At 43.5% G+C, this 23,770-nt stretch overlaps 2 protein-coding genes across 2 annotated transcripts in view; both read left to right on the top strand.

The window, feature by feature from the left end:
- Nucleotides 1-13,272: 13,272 nt before the first annotated feature.
- On the top strand, nucleotides 13,273-15,676 carry LOC139391686 (neuropeptide Y). The gene is made up of 4 exons (XM_071139129.1): nucleotides 13,273-13,349; nucleotides 13,765-13,952; nucleotides 15,030-15,119; nucleotides 15,364-15,676. The coding sequence occupies exons 2-4, from the start codon at nucleotides 13,765-13,767 to the stop codon at nucleotides 15,386-15,388; spliced, it is 303 nt and encodes a 100-aa protein (XP_070995230.1). The 5' UTR covers nucleotides 13,273-13,349; the 3' UTR covers nucleotides 15,389-15,676.
- A 1,245-nt stretch (nucleotides 15,677-16,921) lies between these two features.
- Nucleotides 16,922-23,770, top strand: part of LOC139391684 (protein PALS2-like) — a 48,226-nt gene continuing 41,377 nt past the window's right edge. Inside the window, exon 1 of the mRNA XM_071139127.1 lies at nucleotides 16,922-16,995. The gene's annotated coding sequence lies outside the window, so the exon portion shown is untranslated. The remainder of the gene's footprint in view (nucleotides 16,996-23,770) is intronic.

The raw sequence follows: 23,770 nt of genomic DNA, 5'->3' as shown, positions 1-23,770 counted from the left end.
GAGAGGACAGTGCGGAGTCTGAGAGGGAGATACTGGTGGCCCACGCTAGCTAAAGACGTGAGATTTTATGTCTCCTCCTGCTCCGTGTGTGCTCAGAGCAAGGCTCCTCGGCACTTGCCTAGAGGGAAATTACAACCCCTCCCCGTTCCACAACGGCCGTGGACACACTTATCGGTGGACTTTCTTACCGACCTTCCCCCGTCCCAGGGAAGTACTACAATCCTGGTCGTTGTGGATCGGTTTTCTAAGTCCTGTCGTCTCATCCCGTTGCCCGGTCTCCCTACGGCCCTGCAGACTGCTGAGGCCTTGTTTACCCATGTCTTCCGGCACTATGGGGTGCCTGAGGACATCGTTTCTGATCGGGGTCCCCAATTCACGTCCAGAGTATGGAGGGCGTTTATGGAGAGACTGGGGGTCTCGGTCAGCTTAACCTCAGGTTTTCACCCCGAGAGTAATGGGCAGGTGGAGCGTGTAAATCAAGAGGTGGGCAGGTTTCTGCGGTCCTATTGCCGGGACCGGCCTGGTGAGTGGGCAAGGTATGTTCCCTGGGCTGAACTAGCTCAGAACTCCCTACGCCACTCCTCAACTAACTTGTCTCCTTTTGAGTGTGTGCTAGGTTACCAGCCGGTCCTGGCTCCATGGCATCAGAGCCAGACCGAGGCTCCTGCGGTGGAGGAATGGGTACAGCGCTCCAGGGACACATGGAAAGCCGTTCAGGACTCACTACGGTTAGCGGGCGAACGGCAGAAGAGGAGCGCTGACCAACACCGCAGTGAGGCCCCCGTGTTTGCACCGGGGGACAGGGTCTGGCTCTCGACCCGGAACCTGCCCCTCCGCCTGCCCTGTCGGAAGCTGGGGCCGCAGTGTGTGGGGCCGTTTAAAGTCCTGAGGAGAATAAACGAGGTGTGTTACAGGTTACAACTTCCTAGGTATTACCGTATTAACCCCTCGTTTCATGTGTCTCTCCTCAGGCCGGTGGTGGCTGGTCCCCTGCAAGAAGGTGAGGTGCCTGAGGTCCCTCCGCCCCCCCTGGACATCGAGGGGTCCCCGGCGTACACAGTTCGGGGCATTCTGGATTCGAGACGCCGGGTGGGGGGCCTACAGTACCTCGTGGACTGGGAGGGGTACGGTCCGGAGGAGAGATGCTGGGTTCCGGTGAGGGACATTTTGGACCCTTCTCTCCTGAGTGATTTCCACCGCCTCCACCCGGATCGCCCAGCACCTCGTCCTCCGGGTCGTCCTCGAGGACGGTGGCGGCGCGCTGCGGGGGCCGCGCGTCAGGGGGGGGGTACTGTCACGACTTCCGCCGAAGTTGGCTCCCCTGCCTGTTCGGGCGGTGCTCGGCGGTCGTCGTCACCGTCCTACTAGCCACCATCGATCCCTTTTTCGTTTGTCTGTTGGTTTTGTCTTATTAGTTTCACCTGTGTGTATTTTAGTTTATTGACGTCCTTATTTATAGTAGGTTGTCCCGCCCTTGTTTCGTGCGGGATTGTTTTGGTTTCATGTATTTTCGTGATTACGTATTGTGCTATTTGCTCCGATATATCTTAATCCTGTGTTGGATTATTTCACCCTGTTTTCGGGTTTTCAGTGTTTGTTCCGGTGAATAAACTATCGACTCACTGCACCTGCTCTCTGCGCTTGATTCCACCTACCTTGTTAATACGTGACAAACAGTTTCCTGCACATTCTAGAAGAGAGGGACCGATCTTTGTTGTCCGCTTCTGCAGAGGAGTAGCTGGGACAGCAGGCAGGGATGGAGGGATACGGGAGAAGAGGGTGTAGAATGGATAGACAATGAGTGGGTGGAAGACAGACAGAAACAAGTCAAGTTGATGGAGTGGAGTACCTTTAAAAGTATATGTGTGGAGACAGTGAAGAACGGGGCGGCAGGTAGTCTAGAGGTTAAGAGCATTGGGCCAGTAACTGAATGGTTGCTGGTTCAAATTCCCAAGCTGACTGGGTGAAGAATCTGTTGATATGTACCTGAGCAAGGCACTGAAATGTAAAATGTTTGGACTCGAACACGAGCCTTCCGATCTCACACAAATCGAGTGTTGGGACACCCACTGGAACTTCCGTGTAGTAGTTAAATCTCCAACACGAACCAATCACTTCCTTCAAGCCCCTTGGAGACTGACGCATATAACAAAGTGCTTTTTAATGCTTTGATTCACCCTGAATAACTCTGTAAAAAGATGCATTAACCTTAAAATAAACGCTGTTCAGGTGTAATGTGACTGTCATTATTGGACCAAGTGGCTGGCATGTACTTTACTGTCTAGAGTCTAGACCTATGTGTCTACACATTCATTAACTGTCTAGAGTCTAGACCTATGTGTCCACACATTCATCAACTGTCTAGAGTCTAGACCTACAGTGCCTTGCGAAAGTATTCGGCCCCCTTGAACTTTGCGACCTTTTGCCACATTTCAGGCTTCAAACATAAAGATATAAAACTGTATTTTTTGTGAAGAATCAACAACAAGTGGGACACAATCATGAAGTGGAACGACATTTATTGGATATTTCAAACTTTTTTAACAAATCAAAAACTGAAAAATTGGGCGTGCAAAATTATTCAGCCCCTTTACTTTCAGTGCAGCAAACTCTCTCCAGAAGTTCAGTGAGGATCTCTGAATGATCCAATGTTGACCTAAATGACTAATGATGATAAATACAATCCACCTGTGTGTAATCAAGTCTCCGTATAAATGCACCTGCACTGTGATAGTCTCAGAGGTCCGTTAAAAGCGCAGAGAGCATCATGAAGAACAATGAACACACCAGGCAGGTCCGAGATACTGTTGTGAAGAAGTTTAAAGCCGGATTTGGATACAAAAATATTTACCAAGCTTTAAACATCCCAAGGAGCACTGTGCAAGCGATAATATTGAAATGGAAGGAGTATCAGACCACTGCAAATCTACCAAGACCTGGCCGTCCCTCTAAACTTTCAGCTCATACAAGGAGAAGACTGATCAGAGATGCAGCCAAGAGGCCCATGATCACTCTGGATGAACTGCAGAGATCTACAGCTGAGGTGGGAGACTCTGTCCATAGGACAACAATCAGTCGTATATTGCACAAATCTGGCCTTTATGGAAGAGTGGCAAGAAGAAAGCCATTTCTTAAAGATATCCATAAAAAGTGTTGTTTAAAGTTTGCCACAAGCCACCTGGGAGACACACCAAACATGTGGAAGAAGGTGCTCTGGTCAGATGAAACCAAAATGGAACTTTTTGGCAACAATGCAAAACGTTATGTTTGGCGTAAAAGCAACACACCATCCCCACTGTCAAACATGGTGGTGGCAGCATCATGGTTTGGGCCTGCTTTTCTTCAGCAGGGACAGGGAAGATGGTTAAAATTGGTGGGAAGATGGATGGAGCCAAATACAGGACCATTCTGGAAGAAAACCTGATGGAGTCTGCAAAAGACCTGAGACTGGGACGGAGATTTGTCTTCCAACAAGACAATGATCCAAAACATAAAGCAAAATCTACAATGGAATGGTTCAAAAATAAACATATCCAGGTGTTAGAATGGCCAAGTCAAAGTCCAGACCTGAATCCAATCGAGAATCTGTGGAAAGAACTGAAAACTGCTGTTCACAATTGCTCTCCATCCAACCTCACTGAGCTCGAGCTGTTTTGCAAGGAGGAATGGTTAAAATTTTCAGTCTCTCGATGTGCAAAACTGATAGAGACATAACCCAAGCGACTTACAGCTGTAATCGCAGCAAAAGGTGGCGCTACAAAGTATTAACTTAAGGGGGCTGAATAATTTTGCACGCCCAATTTTTCAGTTTTTGATTTGTTAAAAAAGTTTGAAATATCCAATAAATGTCGTTCCACTTCATGATTGTGTCCCACTTGTTGTTGATTCTTCACAAAAAAATACAGTTTTATATCTTTATGTTTGAAGCCTGAAATGTGGCAAAAGGTCGCAAAGTTCAAGGGGGCCGAATACTTTCGCAAGGCACTGTATGTGTCTACACATTAATTTACTGTCTAGAGTCTATACCTATGTGTCTACACATTCATTAACTGTCTAGAGTCTAGATCTATGTATCCACACATTGATTTACTGTCTAGAGTCTAGATCTATGTATCCACACATTGATTTACTGTCTAGAGTCTATACCTATGTGTCCACACATTAATTTACTGTCTAGAGTCTAGATCTATGTATCCACACATTGATTTACTGTCTAGAGTCTAGACCTATGTGTCCACACATTAATTTACTGTCTAGAGTCTACACATTCATTACAAAAGAGACATACAGGTTGGAATATTCACACACATAAAACATAGACACACGTAGGTCTGCATGCACACACACCATCCCCCTATACATCAACCTCTGAACCCCTCAGTATTCCCTGTGTGTCTCACTGGCAGATATAGGGGTCCGTTAAAACAATTAAATAATAATAATAATATTTTTAGGGAGTCAGTTACATTGCAGCCTTTTCCTGCAGTCAAATGACCTAGTGGCCTCTTTGGTGGAATGTTATTCATATTTTTCATAATTTCATAATTAATCAACAAAAGCAGAAAATCTGGTGTTTCTCTGTCAAACGTTTGTTATAAAGTGCAATATTGGGATGCAAAATTAAAATGTAATACATTTCAACTCTATATATGACATGGTACAAGTCTCTTCTTTTTTGAAGCCCATAACCATGTGTGTGAGGTAGTAGATTTGTTTGAGACTACCAATAAACACCGTGCCACTCTGATTTAGCCAACTGCAGTAAAAGGTTCATGTTTTATTGGCCCTCAATGATTGAATGATGTTCAATGGTTGAAGTGACAACTTTCATTAGATCTCTCAGTATTTGTGGTACTGACAACTAATGTATGACCCCTGACCTTTGAGGTAACAGGTTGTAACATCATTGTCAGCATCCTCTGTTTTTGATATGTCAGTCAAAATGTTCTTGTCTGTTTTAAAGGTTATCATAATGGTGCAATTTATTTGTAAGGTCCTCATCCACATCTAATGAACTTGTTCTGTTCTCAAAAATAATAAGGTCAGATATAGAAGCAGAGTGCAAGCACATAAAACACACACACACCACAAACACACACAAGCATGCACACACACACAAGAGCACATGTACTCACACACGCACGCTAAAGAGAATTGTACACACGCAAGCGTTTCTAATAATTATCACTGTAAAAACAGCACAATTGGAAGAGAATTACAAAATCCATTAATTTCCTGAAAGCCTTAACTTTGAATAGCTAAAGCACTGTAATCTCAAAAACATTATTTCAAGAAATAATTGGCCTCAAAAGCTATTTACCTTTTGAGGGAAAATAAGGATAGTATCTTTAATGGGGGCTACAGGTAGCCTAACCGTTAAAGTGTTGGGACAGTAACCGAATGGTCGCCTGGTTTGAATCGAATCAACTCAAATCAAATTTATTAATATAGCCCTTCGTACATCAGCTGATATCTCAAAGTGCTGTACAGAAACCCAGCCTAAAACCCCAAACAGCAAGCAATGCAGGTGTAGAAGCACGGTGGCTAGAAAAAACTCCCTAGAAAGGCCAAAACCTAGGAAGAAACCTAGAGAGGAACCAGGCTATGTGGGGTGGCCAGTCCTCTTCTGGCTGTGCTGGGTGCAGATTATAACAGAACATGGCCAAGATGAATCCCCAACCGACTAGGTGAAAAATCAGTCGATGTACCTTCGAGCAAGGCATGTAACCCTAATTGCTTCTGTAAGTAGTTCTGGATAAGAGCGTATGCTAAGTGACTAAAACCTAAATGAAATGTCTATCTCAAGTTGGCTGCAGTAAGTACGTTCCATTGTCATTGGGTTTTTCCTGGTAGTAATCATTGACGTATAAGGGGTGGTAATAGTAGGGGGTGGTAATAGCAGGAGTTAGAGGATACTGTGTTCTCTGTTCTCCCTCCCTATCACACACATGGGGTATAAGCAGGCAGTGTAAGCAGGAAGTATAAGCAGGCAGTGTAAGCAGGAAGAATAAGCAGGCAGTGTAAGCAGGAAGTACAAGTAGGCAGTGTAAGCAGGAACTATAAGCAGGCAGTATAAGCAGGAAGTATAAGCAGGCAGTATAAGCAGGCAGTATAAGCAGGAAGTATAAGCATATAAGCAGCCAGTGTAAGCAGGAAGTATACGCATATAAGCAGGCAGTGTAAGCAGGAAGTATAAGCAGGCAGTGTAAGCAGGAACTATAAGCAGGCAGGATAAGCAGGAAGTATACGCATATAAGCAGGCAGTATAAGCAGGAAGTATACGCATATAAGCAGGCAGTGTAAGCAGGAAGTATAAGCAGGCAGTGTAAGCAGGAACTATAAGCAGGCAGTATAAGCAGGAAGTATAAGCATATAAGCAGGCAGTGTAAGCAGGAACTATAAGCAGGCAGTATAAGCAGGAAGTATACGCATATAAGCAGGCAGTGTAAGCAGGAAGTATAAGCAGGCAGTGTAAGCAGGAAGTATAAGCAGGCAGTATAAGCAGGAATATACGCATATAAGCAGAAAGTATAAGCAGGAAGTATAAGCAGACAGTATAAGCAGGAAGTATAAGCATATAAGCAGGCAGTATAAGCAGGAAGTATACGCATATAAGCAGGCAGTGTAAGCAGGAAGTATAAGCAGGCAGTATAAGCATATAAGCAGGCAGTGTAAGCAGGAAGTATAAGCAGGCAGTGTAAGCAGGAACTATAAGCAGGAACTATAAGTAGGCAGTGTAAGCAGGAAGTATAAGGCAGTGTAAGAAGGAAGCACAAGGCGGTGTAAGCAGGAAGTATAAGCAGGCAGTATAAGCAGGAAGTATAAGCAGGCAGTATAAGCAGGAAGTATAAGCATATAAGCAGGCAGTGTACACAGGAAGTATAAGCAGGCAGTATAAGCAGGAAGTATAAGCAGGCAATGTAAGCAGGAAGCATCAGGCAGTGTAAGCAGGAACTATAAGCAGGCAGTATAAGCAGGAAGTATTAGCAGGCAGTGTACGCAGACAGAATAAGCAGACAGTATACGCAGGCAGTATAAGCAGAAAGAATAAGCAGACAGTGTAATCAGGCAGTATAGGCAGGCAGTATAAGCAGCAAGAGCATCAGACACAAAGAGAGACGAGATAGTGAGAGACCGACACTCAATTTTCTGCTGGCCTCAATACGACTCCACTCAGGCGAATGCCGCAATTCACCAAACAGCAAATTATCAACAAAGAAACATTGTTGTATCTGTAAAGTATTATTCTGACATCTACAATACATCTTGAAGTGATAGTGTCACGTTCTGACCTTTATTTCCTTTGTTTTGTATTTATTTAGTATGGTCAGGGCGTGAGTTGGGTGGGCAGTCTATGTTTGTTTTTCTATGATTTGGGGTATTTCTATGTTTCGGCCTAGTATGGTTCTCAATCAGAGGCAGGTGTCATTAGTTGTCTCTGATTGAGAATCATACTTAGGTAGCCTGGGTTTCACTGTGTGTTTGGGGGTGATTGTTCCTGTTTCTATGTTTGCACCAGATAGGACTGTTTTAGGTTTTCTCACGTTTGTTGTTTTGTTAGTTTATTCATGTATAGTTTCTTTATTAAAGAACAATGAATAACAACCACGCTGCGTTTTGGTCCGCCTCTCCTTTACCTCAAGAAGACCGTTACAGATAGAGAATACATTCTGGAAAAAAAGAAGAAGAAGAAGAAGCAATTAAACATAAGAAGCTATAAAAATGTGTGCACTACAAAAACGTAAAGTTATCTCTTGCTTTCAGGGACACATTTTGAAAAACGTCACTTATAACTTATCCTTTCCCCCAAGGATATGCTCTTTCTTTTCTCTGACGGTTGTTAGGTTGAATTGTCTATCTGTCTTTATGTCTGTATGTCTGTGTGTCTGTCTTTATGTCTGTGGGCGTGTCTGTCTCTCTCCTCCCACCAACTCTGACTCCTCCTCTCTCTCTCTCCCGCTTTCTTCTCTCAGACTCTCATATATAGTCTAGTGCCCACTGACCTGGCTCAGCCTATAACCATGTAGTCTAGTGTCCACTGACCTGGCTCAGCCCTAATTTCCTTTGGAACGTGTTGTTTACAACTTCGGCCAATGACCCATCGGGGAATAAGAAAATACGTGGGGGAAATGTAGTGAAATGCAGTGTTCTCATTTTGCTTCCTACTTTGAAGGAGGAGGAAAGTAAAAGGAATCATAGTGGATGAATCATGTGAAATATTTATTCATTGGGGACAGATGTCTTGTTCCAGCACCAAGACGGAGAAGAGAAGATAAGAGAAAAATAATAGGGCTTCTTCAACAGAAATCTACACAGGCATTACATCTTACTGGTCGTGAGATTCTTAGAGAATTCCCCTCATCATTGAGTAGCATAGACTATGACCCCTGCTGTGTCTGAGAGACATAGGCTCTGTAAATCTGATATGGGAGACATGTAGATAATAATGTTTGTAATAATATATCTGACATTTAATAATGTTTCACTATCCACCAACCCTGGACCAGTACATACTGATATGAGTTCAATGTTCTGCCACTCCAGTTATACAAGTCACACACACACGCACGCACACACGCGCACGCACGCATGCACACACACGCACACATGCACACACACGCACGCACACACGCACACACACACACACACGCACGCGCGCACACACGCACGAACACACGCACGCACACGCACACACACGCGCACGCACGCACACACGCGCAAGCACACACACACACACACACACCATGTGAACTTGACTGAGTAGCAGCTTCTTTACCCTTCATATTCCTACAAGTCAGACAGAAAGAAAAGAGAGCGCTCTTACACAGTTACAACAAAAGACCTTAACTCAAGAGTGATGTGATAGCTTGGCACGTCATCCAAGCATCCACCGAGCTGACGCACAAACCTCTTACTGTAATAACACTTTAAATAGCATTCAATAGAAGTTTATCTATGATTTGAGAGCGTCATTCAATATCCACACAAAATTCCTTTAACATCTGTATGAGACTCAATGGTAGCTTTTCTATAAAAATGATTTGGGATTCGGTGCTCTGAAGTGCTGCCCATCCTAAAGTTAGAATCAGGAGGATGTGTTTTGTGCTGTCATGACGTGGGTAGCGTTGGAGGGCGTAGGATGGGGATGATGCTCAGGCTATCAAGGATAAGTGGAGCAAGAAGCATGACCGGAATATATATATATATATATATATATATATATATATATATATATATATATATATATATATATATATATATATATATATATATAGTTGAAGGCGGAAGTTTACATACACTTAGGTTGGAGTCATTAAAAATCGTTTTTCAACCACTCCACAAATTTCTTGTTAACAAACTATAGTTTTGGCAAGTCGGTTAGGACATCGAGTAATTTTTCCAAAAATCGTTTACAGAAAGATGATTTCACTTATATCTCACTGTATCACAATTTCAGTGGGTTAAAAGTTTACATACACTAGATGACTGTGCCTTTAAACAGCTTGGAAAATTCCAGAACTCGTTCTGTCTCCTAGAGATGAATGTACTTTGGTGCGAAAAGTGCAAATCAATTCCAGAACAACAGCAAAGGACCATGTGAAGATGCTGGATGAAACAGGTACAAAAGTATCTATATCCACAGTAAAACGAGTTCTATATCGACATAACCTGAAAGGCTGCTCAGCAAGGAAGAAGCCACTGCTCCAAAACTGCCATAAAAAAGCCCGACCACGGTTGTTTGCAACTTTTTGGAGAAATATCCTCAGGTCTGATGAAACAAAAATAGAACTGTTTGTCCTAATGACCATTGTTATGTTTGGAGGAAAAAGGTGTATGCTTGCAAGCCGAAGAACACCATCCCAACCGGGAAGCGCGAGGGTGGCAGCATCATGTTGTGGGGGTGCTTTGCTGCAGGAGGGTCTGGAGCACTTCACAAAATAGATGGCTTTATGAGGGGGGGAAATTATGTGGATATATTGAAGCAACATCTCAAGACATCAGTCAGGAAGTTAAACTCTTTTGGGATAGGGGGCAGCATTTTCACTTTTGGATGAATAGCGTGCCCAGAGTGAACTGCCTCCTACTCTGTCCCAGATGCGAATATATGCATATTGTTATTAGTATTGGACAGAAAACACTCTGAAGTTTCTAAAACTGTTTGAATGATGTCTGTGAGTATAACAGAACTCATATGGCAGGCGAAAACCTGAGAAAAATCCAACCAGGAAGTGGGAAATCTGAGGTTTGTAGTTTTCAAAGCTTGGCCTACCGAATACACAGTGTCTATGGAGTCAAGTTACACTTCCTACGGCTTCCAATAGATGTCAACCGTCTTTAGAAACTTGTTTCAGGCTTCTGCCATAAAGGAGGGGCTCATGAGACCTGTTTGAGTCAGTGGTATGGCAGAGTGTCTCAGGCTCGTGACGCGCGCTCCCGACAGAGTTAGCCCTCGTTCCATTGCTTTTCTTCAGACAAAGGAATTCTCCAGTTGGAACATTATTGATGTTTTATGTTAAAAACATCCTAAAGATTGATTCCATACATCGTTTGACATGTTTCTATGACCTGTAACGGAACTTTTAGAGTTTTTGTCTGGACGAAGTGCTCGCGCCTCATGAAGATGGATTACTGGGCTGAACACGCTAAAAACAAGTGGCTATTTGGACATAAATTATGGACTTTATGGAACAAATCAGTCATTTATTGTCAAACTGGGATTCCTGGGAGTGCCTTCTGATGAAGATCATCAAATGTAAGTGAATCTTTATAGTAACTTCTGTTGACTCCAAAATGGCAGATATTTCTCTGGCTGGATTGGGCTCTGAGCGCCGTTCTCAGATTATGCTTTTTCCGTAAAGTTTTTTTGAAATTTGACACAGCGGTTGCATTAAGGAGAAGTCTATCTTTAATTCTGTGAATAACAATTGTATCTTTTATCAATGTTTATTATGAGTATTTCTGCTAAATCACCGGATGTTTTGGAATCAAAACATTACTGCACGTAACGCGCCAATGTAAACTGAGATTTTTGGATATAAATATGCACATTATCGAACAAAACATACATGTATTGTGTAACATGATGTCCTATGAGTGTCATCTGATGAAGATCATCAAAGGTTAGTGATTAATTGTATCTATATTTCTGCTTTTTGTGACTCCTCTCTTTGGCTGGAAAAATGTTTTTTTGACTTGGCTATGACCTAACATAATCATATGTTGTGCTTTTGCTGTAAAGCATTTTTTAAATCGGACACGATGGGTAGATTAACAAGAAGTGTATCTTTCATTTGCTGTATTGGACTTGTTAATGTGTGAAAGTTACATATTTCAAAAAAAGATTTTTGAATTTCGTGCGCTGCCTTTTCAGCGGAATGTTGTCGAAAGGTTAAAGCTTAGTCGCAAATGGGTCTCCCAAATGAACAATGACATACTTCCAAAGTGGCTTAAGGACAACAAAGTCAATGTATTGGAGTGGCCTTCACAAAGCCCTGACCTCAATCCTATAGAAAATTTGTGGGCAGAACTGAAAAAGTGTATGCGAAGGGAAGCTTGTGGAAGGCTACCCGAAAAGTTTGATCCAAGTTAAACAATTTCAAAGGCAATACTAAAAAATACTAATTGAGTATATGTAAACTTCTGATCCACTGGGAATGTGATGAAAGAAATATAAGCTGAAATAAATCATTCTCTATACTATTTTTCTGACATTTCACATTCTTAAAATAAAGTGGTGATCCTAACTGACCTAAGACAGGGAATTTTTTACTGGGATTAAATGTCAGGAATTGTGAAAAACTGAGTTTAAATGTATTTGGTTTAGGTGTATTTAGGTGTATTTCCGACCTCAACTGTATATATATATACAGTTGAGGTATATATATATATATATATATCAGTCTATGTATATATTTTTTAAAAAAACGTTTTTTTTTATTAATCTGAACAATAACTGATCTTTCTGTTCATTGGAAATACTTCATATTTTCCCCACATTCCAGTTGAGGGATCTAAGGAGGGTGTTAGAGTAGCATGAAAACACATTCAGAAAACGTCTAGGAGAGAAAGAAAGGATGCTAATGAGATCTAATCAATTCCTATTACATTTCTCTTTTGGTGGTGTGGGTGACTGAAAAAAATATGTAATTTGATTGACAGTAAAACATAAAAGAGAGAGGAGGAAAACAAAGAGATGCCCTGACTTCCAGGGGGGCCCATTGAATTTGTTTGTCACTCTCACTCAGATATCATAGTAAGATGTTATAAGTTATTGCAAAATATGTAGAATTGGAGGAAATTAGCTTTAAAACTGCAACAATTTCTCAACACCCCATGAAAAAAATTGTAGAATTGCAGGAAATTTGCTATAAAACTGCATCAAAAAATGTGTTCTGTCAAGCAAACTCATTTGTTTACTTTTTGTTAATAAAATATGTTTTCTGCTAACAGATCCCTCTGTAAGTATTAAATTATAGTTTTTAATCCCGGTCCTGAGTTAATGTAATTGTATAGCTACTAGGCTATGTGTTTGTAGATGGACTGAGGTAGCTACAGCAACTAATATGATAATGGCTGGGGTCATTTTTGGTTGTTTTTGCTGTCCTCCAAATAGCATTTTAGAGTTTTAAACTGCATAGAAATGCAGCAAATGAAGTTCAACTTTCTTAACCCAAACCCCTTCCCCCGTTATGGACCTCACTAGAACTCAGACCCTGGTTATGGCCTTGTGCTTGTGTACATGCGTGTGTTAGTGTGTGTGTGCAGCATGTGTGTGTGTGTGTGTGTGTGTTTAAGTGGGTGTGTGCGTGCGTGCTTGTGGCAATTAATGGAGGTTTTTAAAATAATAAACACATTTTTCAATCAGACTTTGTCCCCAAGTGAGACAATTCTGTCGATATTGACAACCCAGTCATCATAATCATCACATACACTTGTCTTGGATCTGCGCCAGGTCTCTTCAGCCAATTGTATTAGTCTCCAGAGTGATGTTGTTAATTCGTTTGAGAGGGGGACATTTTTAATTAATTTCCACCACTATTGACATTTTTTTAGAAGCAATCTTTTTTTTAAACGCCTTAATTAATATAGTTTAAAATGGGCGATGACAGCTTGCGGTGACGCGTCTGTCCGCGCACATTTTCAGAATCGTGATTTGGAGACTTACGTTCAATGGAGCGTATCTTGTGATGTGCCCTCCCCATCTTGTGATGTGCCCTCCCCACCCAGTATTGTGCGCAGCATTATAAAAATCGCGCCCCAGAGTGGGTACCCTATGCAGAACGCACAGCAGCAGAAAGACGCCTGAGGACAACTTCTATCCAAACTATAATTTAAACCCTCAAGTCAATGTAAGTAGCATAACTCTATTACATCTATAGACATGATTTAAACAAGATTAGATATTGATTTCTTAATATTTTTATCTAATGTACCTACCGGTTTTATAGGGTTTTTCTATACAGCTTGTAGCCTATCTACTAATTGCATTGCCTTCACTGAAACTGACATTTTTAAACAATTAATCTGAGGAAGTCAATACATAGATATCAATTTAATTTGAAACAACAAATATAGATAAACATGAGGCATCCTGCAGTTAATGTAGACTACGGGTTGTGGTGTAGTAGTAGGGAACAGACATAATTATCGTCTTGAACATACACAACTTCTAAAAGTTTTTCCCAGGTAAACTAACTTTGATAAAGACTGCGTAGCCTAAGCAATTCAGACCCTGATATTTTTCTTGATTCGTAAACATTAAAGATGCATCCTAACTTGGGTACCTGGCTGGGCGCAGTGGCGCTCCTCGTCTGGACCTTCATATGCATCGGGACCCTTGCGGAAGGCTACCCGGTCAAACCCGAAAATCCCGGCGAAGATGCGCCCGCGGAGGAACTGGCCAAGTATTACTCCGCTCTCAGACATTACATCAACCTCATCACAAGGCAGAGGTGAGTGCTGTGATCCGGGTGTGATACATTGCTGATTTAATTAAAGGGCTGAAGTTCGGATTTGTGATTATCCAATTGAAATATTTGATTAGTGAGCCACCGGCTATTGATTCATAATGACATTATCATATGATAACGTATAACGTATAGGTAGGTAGATATGTTACCTTTAATACAAACGAATGGGCTACAGCCCAAAATGCTGTGCAAATGAGCACTTAAAAGAAACAACAATACAAATTGTGCAGGTAGGCTAATCAAATTAATAATATCAGACTATAGATGACTGTACCATAGGCTAAACCTTTCAATGACTAGCTTTACAAACTAACTAACTAATTATATGGAGTGGGACACTATGAACTCAGATACTAGTAGCTAAAATTACACTTTGGTTTTTAGCTTAATATTTGTGTTATTACTGGCTCTAGTCCAAATACCAACTAATCCAATCATTCAGGTGACTAAAATAATAAAGATGAGTCACATTAACTTTTCACTAATTACTCTGTGTGTTGTCTATATGAAACAATGTCTTTATTTCAACAGCTGCACCCCCCTGATTCTTAATTAGCAACATCCCACACATCTCTTTACAAATGAAGCCAGTCACCCTGCATCCACTCACACTCTGTTCACTAACCTCAGTGTAAAATTAGTTTTCTGGTACATTTTGTTGCTGGTGTGCCCCTGGCTACAATAATTTAAATGTCCAGATTTAATTGTGAATGTGTTTCTTCTGTTAGAGTGTTGGTGTTAAGAGTGGAAAACGGTCTTAACTAATTCCAATAGGGCTTATCTTCAGAGGAGCAGACTTGACAACCAACAAAACAGTCCTCTCTTTTTTAACAGACATATATTCATATTGACTCTAGAACAGTTGGGATAAATTATCTTATGGGGGCAGCACACATGGTCTAGTTCCTGAAGTTAAGTCTATGCATATAGGAATTCCTGAAATTCCTGTCTCACCCTCTCCCATTGATCTTTCTCTCTCTCTCTCTCTCTCTCTCTCTCTTTCTCTCTCTCTCTCTCTCTCTCTCTCTCTCTCTCTCTCTCTATCTCTCTCTCTTCCAGGTATGGGAAGAGGTCCAGCCCTGACACACTGGACACACTGATCTCAGAATTGCTGCTGAAGGAGAGCACAGACACGCTCCCACAGTCCAGGTACTGTGTGTGTGTGTGTGTGTGTGTGTGTGTGTGTGTGTGTGCGTGCGACTGGTCCAGGACTCATATTGATAAAGTGTCTCAGAGTAGGAGTGCAGGTTCCCTCTGTCGAACTGATCCTAGATCAGCACTCCTACTCTGAGACGCAGTATAAATATGGGCCCTGGTCCTCTGGTCTCAACAGAAGAAAGTACTGTGGTAGTTTGGACATAATTGTTATTTGATATATTTTGTCTCTTCCCAGATATGATGAACCCTCGTTGTGGTAATAGTGTCTGTCCCGGCCCAACACCCGGGCTCATCGTCGTGGCGACGAGCAACTGATCTCACCAACATGGCCGCCTCACCATGGCCGATGTCCCATCCTAACAACCCCAATGGGTTTCATGAGTATGCATCCCCCTCTCTCCCCATCCTCCATCCAGAGGCCAGATAACTGTTCAGGGTCTTATGAAAGTCGTTATCTGTGCATTGTTATTCTAAATCAGGGGAGAGAATTATTGATTGTATGTTCAAAACTGTGCTATTAAATATGAATTATATAACGGATCTACTTATCTTCTGTAGTTATACACTTATTTGAAATGGGTCTTTAGCCAAGAACATAAATGAAGGTTCCTTCTGGCAATGTACATTATACTGGGGAGATTGTACGTCTTTAAATACATGTGTATGCGGACTCTCACATCACAACACATTTTTTGCAATTCCTGGAGAGCTTAGATTCATTGAACTCAACTCTTTTCAGGGCAATGGCAATTTGGTGGCTAAGGGCGCACTCTTGTGGTTGATATGTTTTACTGCATTGAACACGATATGGCGTTTCCAGGCCTGAAGTCCGAGTAGCTACTGTGTAGGTAGTCTCCCTGTAGAAAGCATTACGCTTCTTTCACATAGGTGTTAATGCAAAAAAGTTATACAAAATATTATACTATAACGTGGGACACTTGTAGTAAACCGTCCATTGCAATGGAATAACCTTGTTAACACTTTGTCATATTACCCAACATCAAGTCATCATCGAATTATTGTCATGCCAACAAGTGTAGAATGTGAATGAATAGAATGAGTATACTGCTATTGGAGGAATCTAGACATAAAATAGGACAAGGTAAGGGAGATAGAGGAGAGAGCAGATAAAATGTTGTGCATTTTGATTACTGAATGTTTCTGATTAATATGCTTGTTGTTATGGTGAATACTGACCTAATAGCCCACCTATTTTGAAATCTCAGTTTAAGTGCAAATTACCATCTAATAGGAAATAGGTCCTTATGTTATTCTATAGCCTGTCATATTTGGCACACAATGTTCATTCAACACTGCAGGCTATTTGTACAGCTAGTCTCAAATGGTGCATAGAAAGCAAATTCCTAATCCTGTCCTCTAATTCCCAGTTAATCCCACACAATGTATAATTCCCACCCAATTTAATTAAATTAACTAAGCACGCCATTGTCTACTTTAAAGGTCCACAGTTGCCTACTCATAACATTGAAGCTCTTTACGTAGCCTTTTTCACACATGTAAAATAATACATAAGCAAGGCAATAATATCAATACCATCAAGAGCACTCTATTCCCATGAATAAAGAATTGGTGAGTAAAAAAAAAATCACAATATAACATTCAAATTACAAGATCGTTCGTGTTATGAATTGTTACACTGTATCCCATCGTTGGACGTGGGGGATGGACCTCCCGATAGATCTCGGCTATGATTCGTCCATTTCTGGTATAGGTCATCAGTAGGGGCGCGGTCTAATGATTTGATTGGCATCGTGTATACACGTCTAGTAAGCAGTGGGATCAGGACAGCTGAGGGGGGTTTGAATTTCCAACTGGGACAGCCACCAATTTACACACACGATTACCGGTAAGTCAGAATGGGCGATTGAAGTTAATTCTACAGAGAAACTATATGTGAAAGGAAAAGGGGACTTTATGGTCTCCAAGATGGATTTAGAACCTAAGGAAGAAGTCAAACCTTGTGTGCTGTCCGAGATGCGTGTGTGGCTGTGGGACCTTTATTTGGAATGGTTTACTGCTTGTCCAATGTGATGGCCTTGCTCATACGCTGAGTGCTTGTTTTCGAATCGGATTCTGTTGACTATGGGAAAGGCCTAAACTATGATGATAATACTCTCCAAACGTGCAGGCTACAATGCCTTGGATGGTTAACAAAAATGGCCGCATGTGTGTGATGAGTTAAATTTTATTTGGTAACAATTGACAGCAAAAACGGACCCATAATTTGGAACGCGTGTGGATCACTCGTCGGCCCATTCATTATTTCCTGGGTATCAGTCTATTTCTTATTGCGGTAAAGGGATCTGTGCCTGAATTTATCGCACTGCTGATAGGATGTGCGCGCGCGAGGAAGTGTCAGGCAGCAGGAATCCCCACTATCCCAGAAGCACCGCACCAGCAGAGAACAGGGAAGTGGTGTAGAATGTTCCAAGGCCCCGACACGATTTGATAGGCTAGAGTGAAAATACCATTGTTTGTTGAACAACTACCGGGTTTTGTTTATTTGCGCTGAGCTGGTGAATGAACGTGGATCGGGTCTGGTATAGCTGTAGCAGCGTCTAGTCCGAAGGCAGAGGGCAGCAGACGCATGCTATTGATTTTGCCTTCAGATTTGTCTGAGTAGAGTGTAGAATGCCGTCTAATGTCACTACTTAGATGAACGCTTAATCTTGACCATCTTAATTTGATAATCTTAGTAATTATAAAAGGTTTAGATGGATTTTTTTTCGTCCTTTTTGGTTATGGTGATGCTGGGTTGGCTTTATTCCCAGAGCCTCTTGCGTACTTTTCTGGCTGGGCTTAGAAGTGGAGGTGATTAGGGGGGAAACCCCTGTAAATATGCAAGGGTGGATCCTTGGGGGTGGAATTGAGGCTAATCTTAGGGCAAAAGAGGGTGCAACTCAATATTAGGAAGGTGTTCCTAATGTTTTGTACACTGTGTATATCTGCAGTAATAGTGGAATGAAAGTGTAGTGTTTCACAGTATTACTTATTACAATCACAATGTTGTGATTGGCTTTGATATTCGCATATTGGTTTCTCTCACCGGAGCATGAACATGTGAAAACTGTTCTGACGTTGACTGTGCTATCTAGTAGAAATCGCGCTAGATTTCCAGTCACAAAGTCAGAACAGTTTCAGTTTATGATTTAACAAGCACTGAATAGTGTAGGGAATCATTATTCCATCTTCGCTGTGAAATAGATGTTCAATACCCAATAATATAGTATTTACAGCTGTTTGAAGCTGGTGGTCCACGCTTCAAACAGATGTAAAAACTATACATATTTTTAAGATGTGCCATAGCAATTTTAGATCGTACAATAATTCCCTACACTATTATTGTTTTCTCATATAAACTGAAATTGAGCGAAAAGTGTAGAATTTTAGCAACCCAGGAAATGACAGTGATTTCCACTAGATAGCACAGCCACAAATTCAGAACATTTTGACAACAGATGCCCTCCAGCAGGAGAAATCAATTGGCGAATATCACAGCCAATCACAACACTGGCTGGTAAGTAATACTGTGAAACACTATCATTCCACTATTAGCACCAGATATATTATTGACATTTTCTGAAATTACATTGCACATCCACCTTTAACATCATGGAGCTACTCCAATTCATCAGGGCATCTACAAGGTGTGGAAAGCGTTCCACAGGGATGATGGCCCATGCTGACTCCAATGCTTCCCACAGTTGTGTCAAGTTGGTAGGATGTCCGTTGGAAGGTGGACCATTCTTGATACACACGGGAAAATGTTGAGTGTGAAAAACCCAGCAGCGTTGCAGTTCTTCACACACTCAAACAAGTGTGCCTGGCACCTACTATGATACCCCGTTCAAAGGCACTTAAATATTTTCTCTTGCCCATTTACCCTCTGAATGGCACACATACACAATCCATGTCTCAGTTGTCTCAAGGCCTAAAAATCCTTCTTTAATCTGTCTCCTCCTCTTTGTCTACACTGATTGAGGTGGATTTAACAAGTGACAATAAGGGATGATAGCTTTCACCTGGAGTCACCTGGCCAGTCTATGTCATGGAAAGAGCAGGTGTCCTTAATGTTTTGTACACTATGGATATTATTATGTATTATGGATATTTTCTGAAATTACAATGCAAAAATACAAATAAATCCTGTGTTGCACCTTTAATGTAGGCTTAGGTCACTGTTGAAATGAATGCATCTTTCTTTCCTTCCTTGGGTGATATTGCCTATAACATAACTGGATTGGTGGAAAGCTAGTCAAGGAAGGAATGAGGGTTGGAATCAGCCCATTTTAATATGACAACCCTTATTCCGTGCACGAAAGCGGAGTATTTGGATTTGCACTGGCTAGCGTACATTCTTGATTTTGTTTAGTTTATTTGCTTACTGCACTGCTGCATACATTAAAGGAGGAAAGCAGCAGTCTCCTGCTGTTCCTGATAATGAATGTGACGATCGTCTGAAGAAGTAGACCAAAGTGCAGCGTGGTAAGTGTCCATGATCGTTAATACTCAGAACAACAAACAAAAACAACAAACGGAATAACGAACAGCTTCACAGAGCGAACAAAAAACAAGATCCCACAACATAGGTGGGAAAACAGGCTACCTAAGTATGATTCCCAATCAGAGACAACGATAGACAGCTGCTTCTGATTGGGAACCACACTCCGCCAAAACCAAAGAAATACAAAACATAGAATGCCCACCCCACATCACACCTTGACCTCACCAAATAGAGAAATAAAACGGCTCTCTAAGGTCAGGGTGTGACAGTACCCCCCCCAAAGGCGTGGACTCCCGGCCGCAAACCTGAACCTATAGGGGAGGGTCCGAGTGGGCATCTACCCTTGGCGGCGGCTCCAGTTCGTGGTGTAGCCCCCGACTCCGCCTCTGGCTCCCCCCACCTCGGTGGCGCCTCTGGTGCGAGGACCCTCGTCGCTGGGGACACTCGCCGCAGGCCACGGACTGGGGACCCTCGCCGTAGGCCCTGGACTGGGGTCGCTCGGCGCAAGCCCCGGACTGGGGACTGTCACCGGAGGCTCTGGACAGAGGACCGTCGCCGGAGGCTCCGGACTAAGGACCATTGCTGGAGGCTCCGGACTGGGGACCGTCGCTGGAGGCCCCGGACTGGGGACTGTCGCCGGAGGCTCCGGACAGAGGACCGTCGCCGGAGGCTCCGGACTAAGGACCGTTGCTGGAGGCTCCGGACTGGAGACCGTCGCTGGAGGCTCCGGACTGGGGACCGTCGCTCGCGGCTCCAGTCTGGAGACCCTCGCTGCAGGCTCCGTGCCATGGATCCTTACTGCAGGCTCCGGGCCATGGATCATCACTGGAGGCTTCGTGCCATGGATCATCACTGGATGCTTCGTGCCATGGATCATCACTGGAGGCTTCGTGCCATGGATGACAGCAGTTGGTATAGGAGAGAGGCTGGAGGATGACAGCAGTTGGTAGAGGAGAGAGGATGGAGGATGACAGCAGTTGGTAGAGGAGAGAGGCTGGAGAAACACAGTAGTTGTAGAGGAGAGAAACTGGAGGATGACAGCAGTTGGTAGAGGAGAGAGGCTGGAGGATGACAGTAGTTGATAGAGGAAAGAGGCTGGAGGATGACAGCATTTGGTAGAGGAGAGAGGCTGGAGGAAGACAGTAGTTGGCAGAGGAAAGAGGCTAGATGATGACAGTAGTTGGTAGAGGAGAGAGGCTGGAGGATGACAGCAGTTGGTAGAGGAGAGAGGCTGGAGGATGACAGCAGTTGGTAGAGGAGAGAGGCTGGAGGATGACAGTAGTTGGTAGAGGAGAGAGGCTGGAGGATGACAGCAGTTGGTAGAGGAGAGAGGCTGGAGGATGACAGCAGATGGTAGAGGAGAGAGGCTGGAGGAAGACAGTTGTTGGTAGAGGAGAGAGACTGGAGGATGACAGCAGTTGGTAGAGGAGAGAGGCTGGAGGAAGACAGTTGTTGGTAGAGGAGAGAGGCTGGAGGATGACAGCAGTTGGTAGAGGAGAGAGGCTGGAGGAAGACAGCAGTTGGTAGAGGAGAGAGGCTGGAGGATGACAGCAGTTGGTAGAGGAGAGAGGCTGGAGGATGACAGCAGTTGGTAGAGGAGAGAGGCTAGAGGATGACAGCAGATGGTAGAGGAGAGAGGCTGGAGGATGACAGCAGATGGTAGAAGAGAGAGGCTAGAGGCTGACAGCAAATGGTAGAGGAGAGAAGCTGGAGGATGACAGCAGTTGGTAGAGAAGAGAGGCTAGAGGATGACAGCAGATGGTAGAGGAGAGAGGCTGGAGGATGACAGTAGTTGGTAGAGGAGAGAGGCTGGAGGATGACAGCAGTTGGTAGAGGAGAGAGGCTGGAGGAAGACAGTTGTTGGTAGAGGAGAGAGACTGGAGGATGACAGTTGTTGGTAGAGGAGAGAGGCTGGAGGATGACAGTTGTTGGTAGAGGAGAGAGGCTGGAGGATGACAGCAGTTGGTAGAGGAGAGAGGCTGGAGGAAGACAGTTGTTGGTAGAGGAGAGAGGCTGGTGGATGACAGCAGATGGTAGAGGAGAGAGGCTGGAGGAAGACAGTTGTTGGTAGAGGAGAGAGGCTGGAGGATGACAGCAGTTGGTAGAGGAGAGAGGCTGGAGGAAGACAGTTGTTGGTAGAGGAGAGAGGCTGGAGGATGACAGCATTTGGTAGAGGAGAGAGGCTGGAGGAAGACAGTGTCATGTGACACGATGAGTTACTGTATATCATGAGATTTGGGCTGCCGAGTGGTGCAGCGTCTAAGGCACTGCATTTCAGTGCTAGAGGCGTCACTACATACTCAGGTTTGATTCCAGGCTGTATAAAAACAGCCGTGATTGTGGATTCCCATCGGGCGGCGCACAATTTGCCCAGCATTGTCCGAGTTAAGGTTAGGCCGGCATAAGCCGTCATTGTAAATTTGAATTTGTTCTTAACTGTCTTGCCTAGTTAAATGAAGGTTAAATAAAAAATAACATTTTACTGGCAATGCAAGCAGATCACTGGATATTACACTCCTACTTCCTGGGCACAGTTTTTAATGAGCAGCACGTTCATTTCAGCGCCCTCCTTCATATCGGCCTTCTCTCCATTGAATCCACTCAATCCGCCCGTCACTTTAGTGCTAATTGGCCCATTATAGCAGAGAGAAAGATAGAATGAGAGCAAGAGCGAGGCTTACTGGCCGGTTTCATTACGTAATGCAGATTACAATAAGGCCCTGCACGCTGATTGGGAGTGAAAGATATCCCCTGGAAGAATGTTAATGGCAGCAAAGCCACTAGGGCAATTCTTCCTCCTCATCGAATCATCCACACCACTGGGCCCCTCCAGGGTCTGTCTCTCTACGGCCGAGGTAAAGGAGGACAGGAGGGAGGGAAGGAAAGGAAAGCATGGAGAGAGAGAACACTTAATGTGGAGAAGTGGAGAAAAAAAGAGAGGAGGAAGGGAAGCTGAGAGAGAGAGAGAGAGAGAGAGAGAGAGAGGAAGAGAGAGAGAGAGAGGAAGAGAGAGCACAAAGAGGTGGACGAGAGTGGAAGGAGAGAGAGGACAAAATAAGTTGACAAGAGAGGAAGGAGAGAGGAAGGAGAGAGAGGAATGAGAGAGAGGAATGAGAGAGAGGAATGAGAGAGAGGACAAAATAAGTTGACAAGAGAGGAAGGAGAGAGGAAGGAGAGAGAGGAATGAGAGAGAGGAATGAGAGAGAGGAATGAGAGAGAGGAAGGAGAGAGAGGACAAAATAAGCTGACAAGAGAGGAAGGAGAGAGGAAGGAGAGAGGAAGGAGAGAGAGGAATGAGAGAGGAAGGAGAGAGAGGAAGGAGAGAGAGGACAAAATAAGTGGACAAGAGAGGAAGGAGAGAGAGGACAAAATAAGTGGACAAGAGAGGATGGAGAGAGGATGGAGAGAGGAAGGAGAAAGGAAGGAGAGAGAGGAATGAGAGAGAGGACAAAATAAGTTGACGAGAGGAAGGAGAGAGGAAGGAGAGAGAGGAATGAGAGAGAGGACAAAATAAGTGGACAAGAGAGGAAGGAGAGAGAGGAATGAGAGAGGAAGGAGAGAGAGGAAGGAGAGAGGAAGGAGAGAGGAAGGAGAGAGAGGACAAAATAAGTGGACAAGAGAGGAAGGAGAGAGAGGACAAAATAAGTGGACAAGAGAGGATGGAGAGAGGAAGGAGAGAGAGGACAAAATAAGTGGACGAGAGAGGAAGGAGAGAGAGGACAAAATAAGTGGACAAGAGAGGAAGGAGAGAGGAAGGAGAGAGGAAGGAGAGAGAGGAAGGAGAGAGGACAAAATAAGTTGACAAGAGAGGATGGAGAGAGGATGGAGAGAGAGGAAGGAGAGAGGAAGGAGAGAGAGGAAGGAGACAGAACAAAATAAGTGGACAAGAGAGGAAGGAGAGAGGAAGGAGAGAGAGGTATGAGAGAGGAAGGAGAGAGAGGACAAAATAAGTTGACAAGAGAGGAAGGAGAGAGGAAGGAGAGAGAGAAAGGAGAGCGGAAGGAGAGAGGAAGGAGAGAGAGGAAGGAGACAGAACAAAACAAGTGGACAAGAGAGGAAGGAGAGAGGAAGGAGAGAGAGGTATGAGAGAGGAAGGAGAGAGAGGACAAAGAGGTGG

This window comes from Oncorhynchus clarkii, chromosome 32, assembly GCF_045791955.1.
Source record: "Oncorhynchus clarkii lewisi isolate Uvic-CL-2024 chromosome 32, UVic_Ocla_1.0, whole genome shotgun sequence".
NCBI lineage: Eukaryota > Metazoa > Chordata > Actinopteri > Salmoniformes > Salmonidae > Oncorhynchus > Oncorhynchus clarkii.
This window is presented reverse-complemented; position numbering and strand designations above follow the sequence as displayed.

Bases quoted from the DNA above. Each gene is read 5' to 3' on its own strand.
- LOC139391686 (XM_071139129.1), top strand. From the start codon at position 13,765: ATGCATCCTAACTTGGGTACCTGGCTGGGCGCAGTGGCGCTCCTCGTC. The intron at 13,953-15,029 runs GTGAGTGCTGTG...TCTCTCTTCCAG, and splicing joins AACCTCATCACAAGGCAGAG to GTATGGGAAGAGGTCCAGCC. The intron at 15,120-15,363 runs GTACTGTGTGTG...GTCTCTTCCCAG, and splicing joins GACACGCTCCCACAGTCCAG to ATATGATGAACCCTCGTTGT.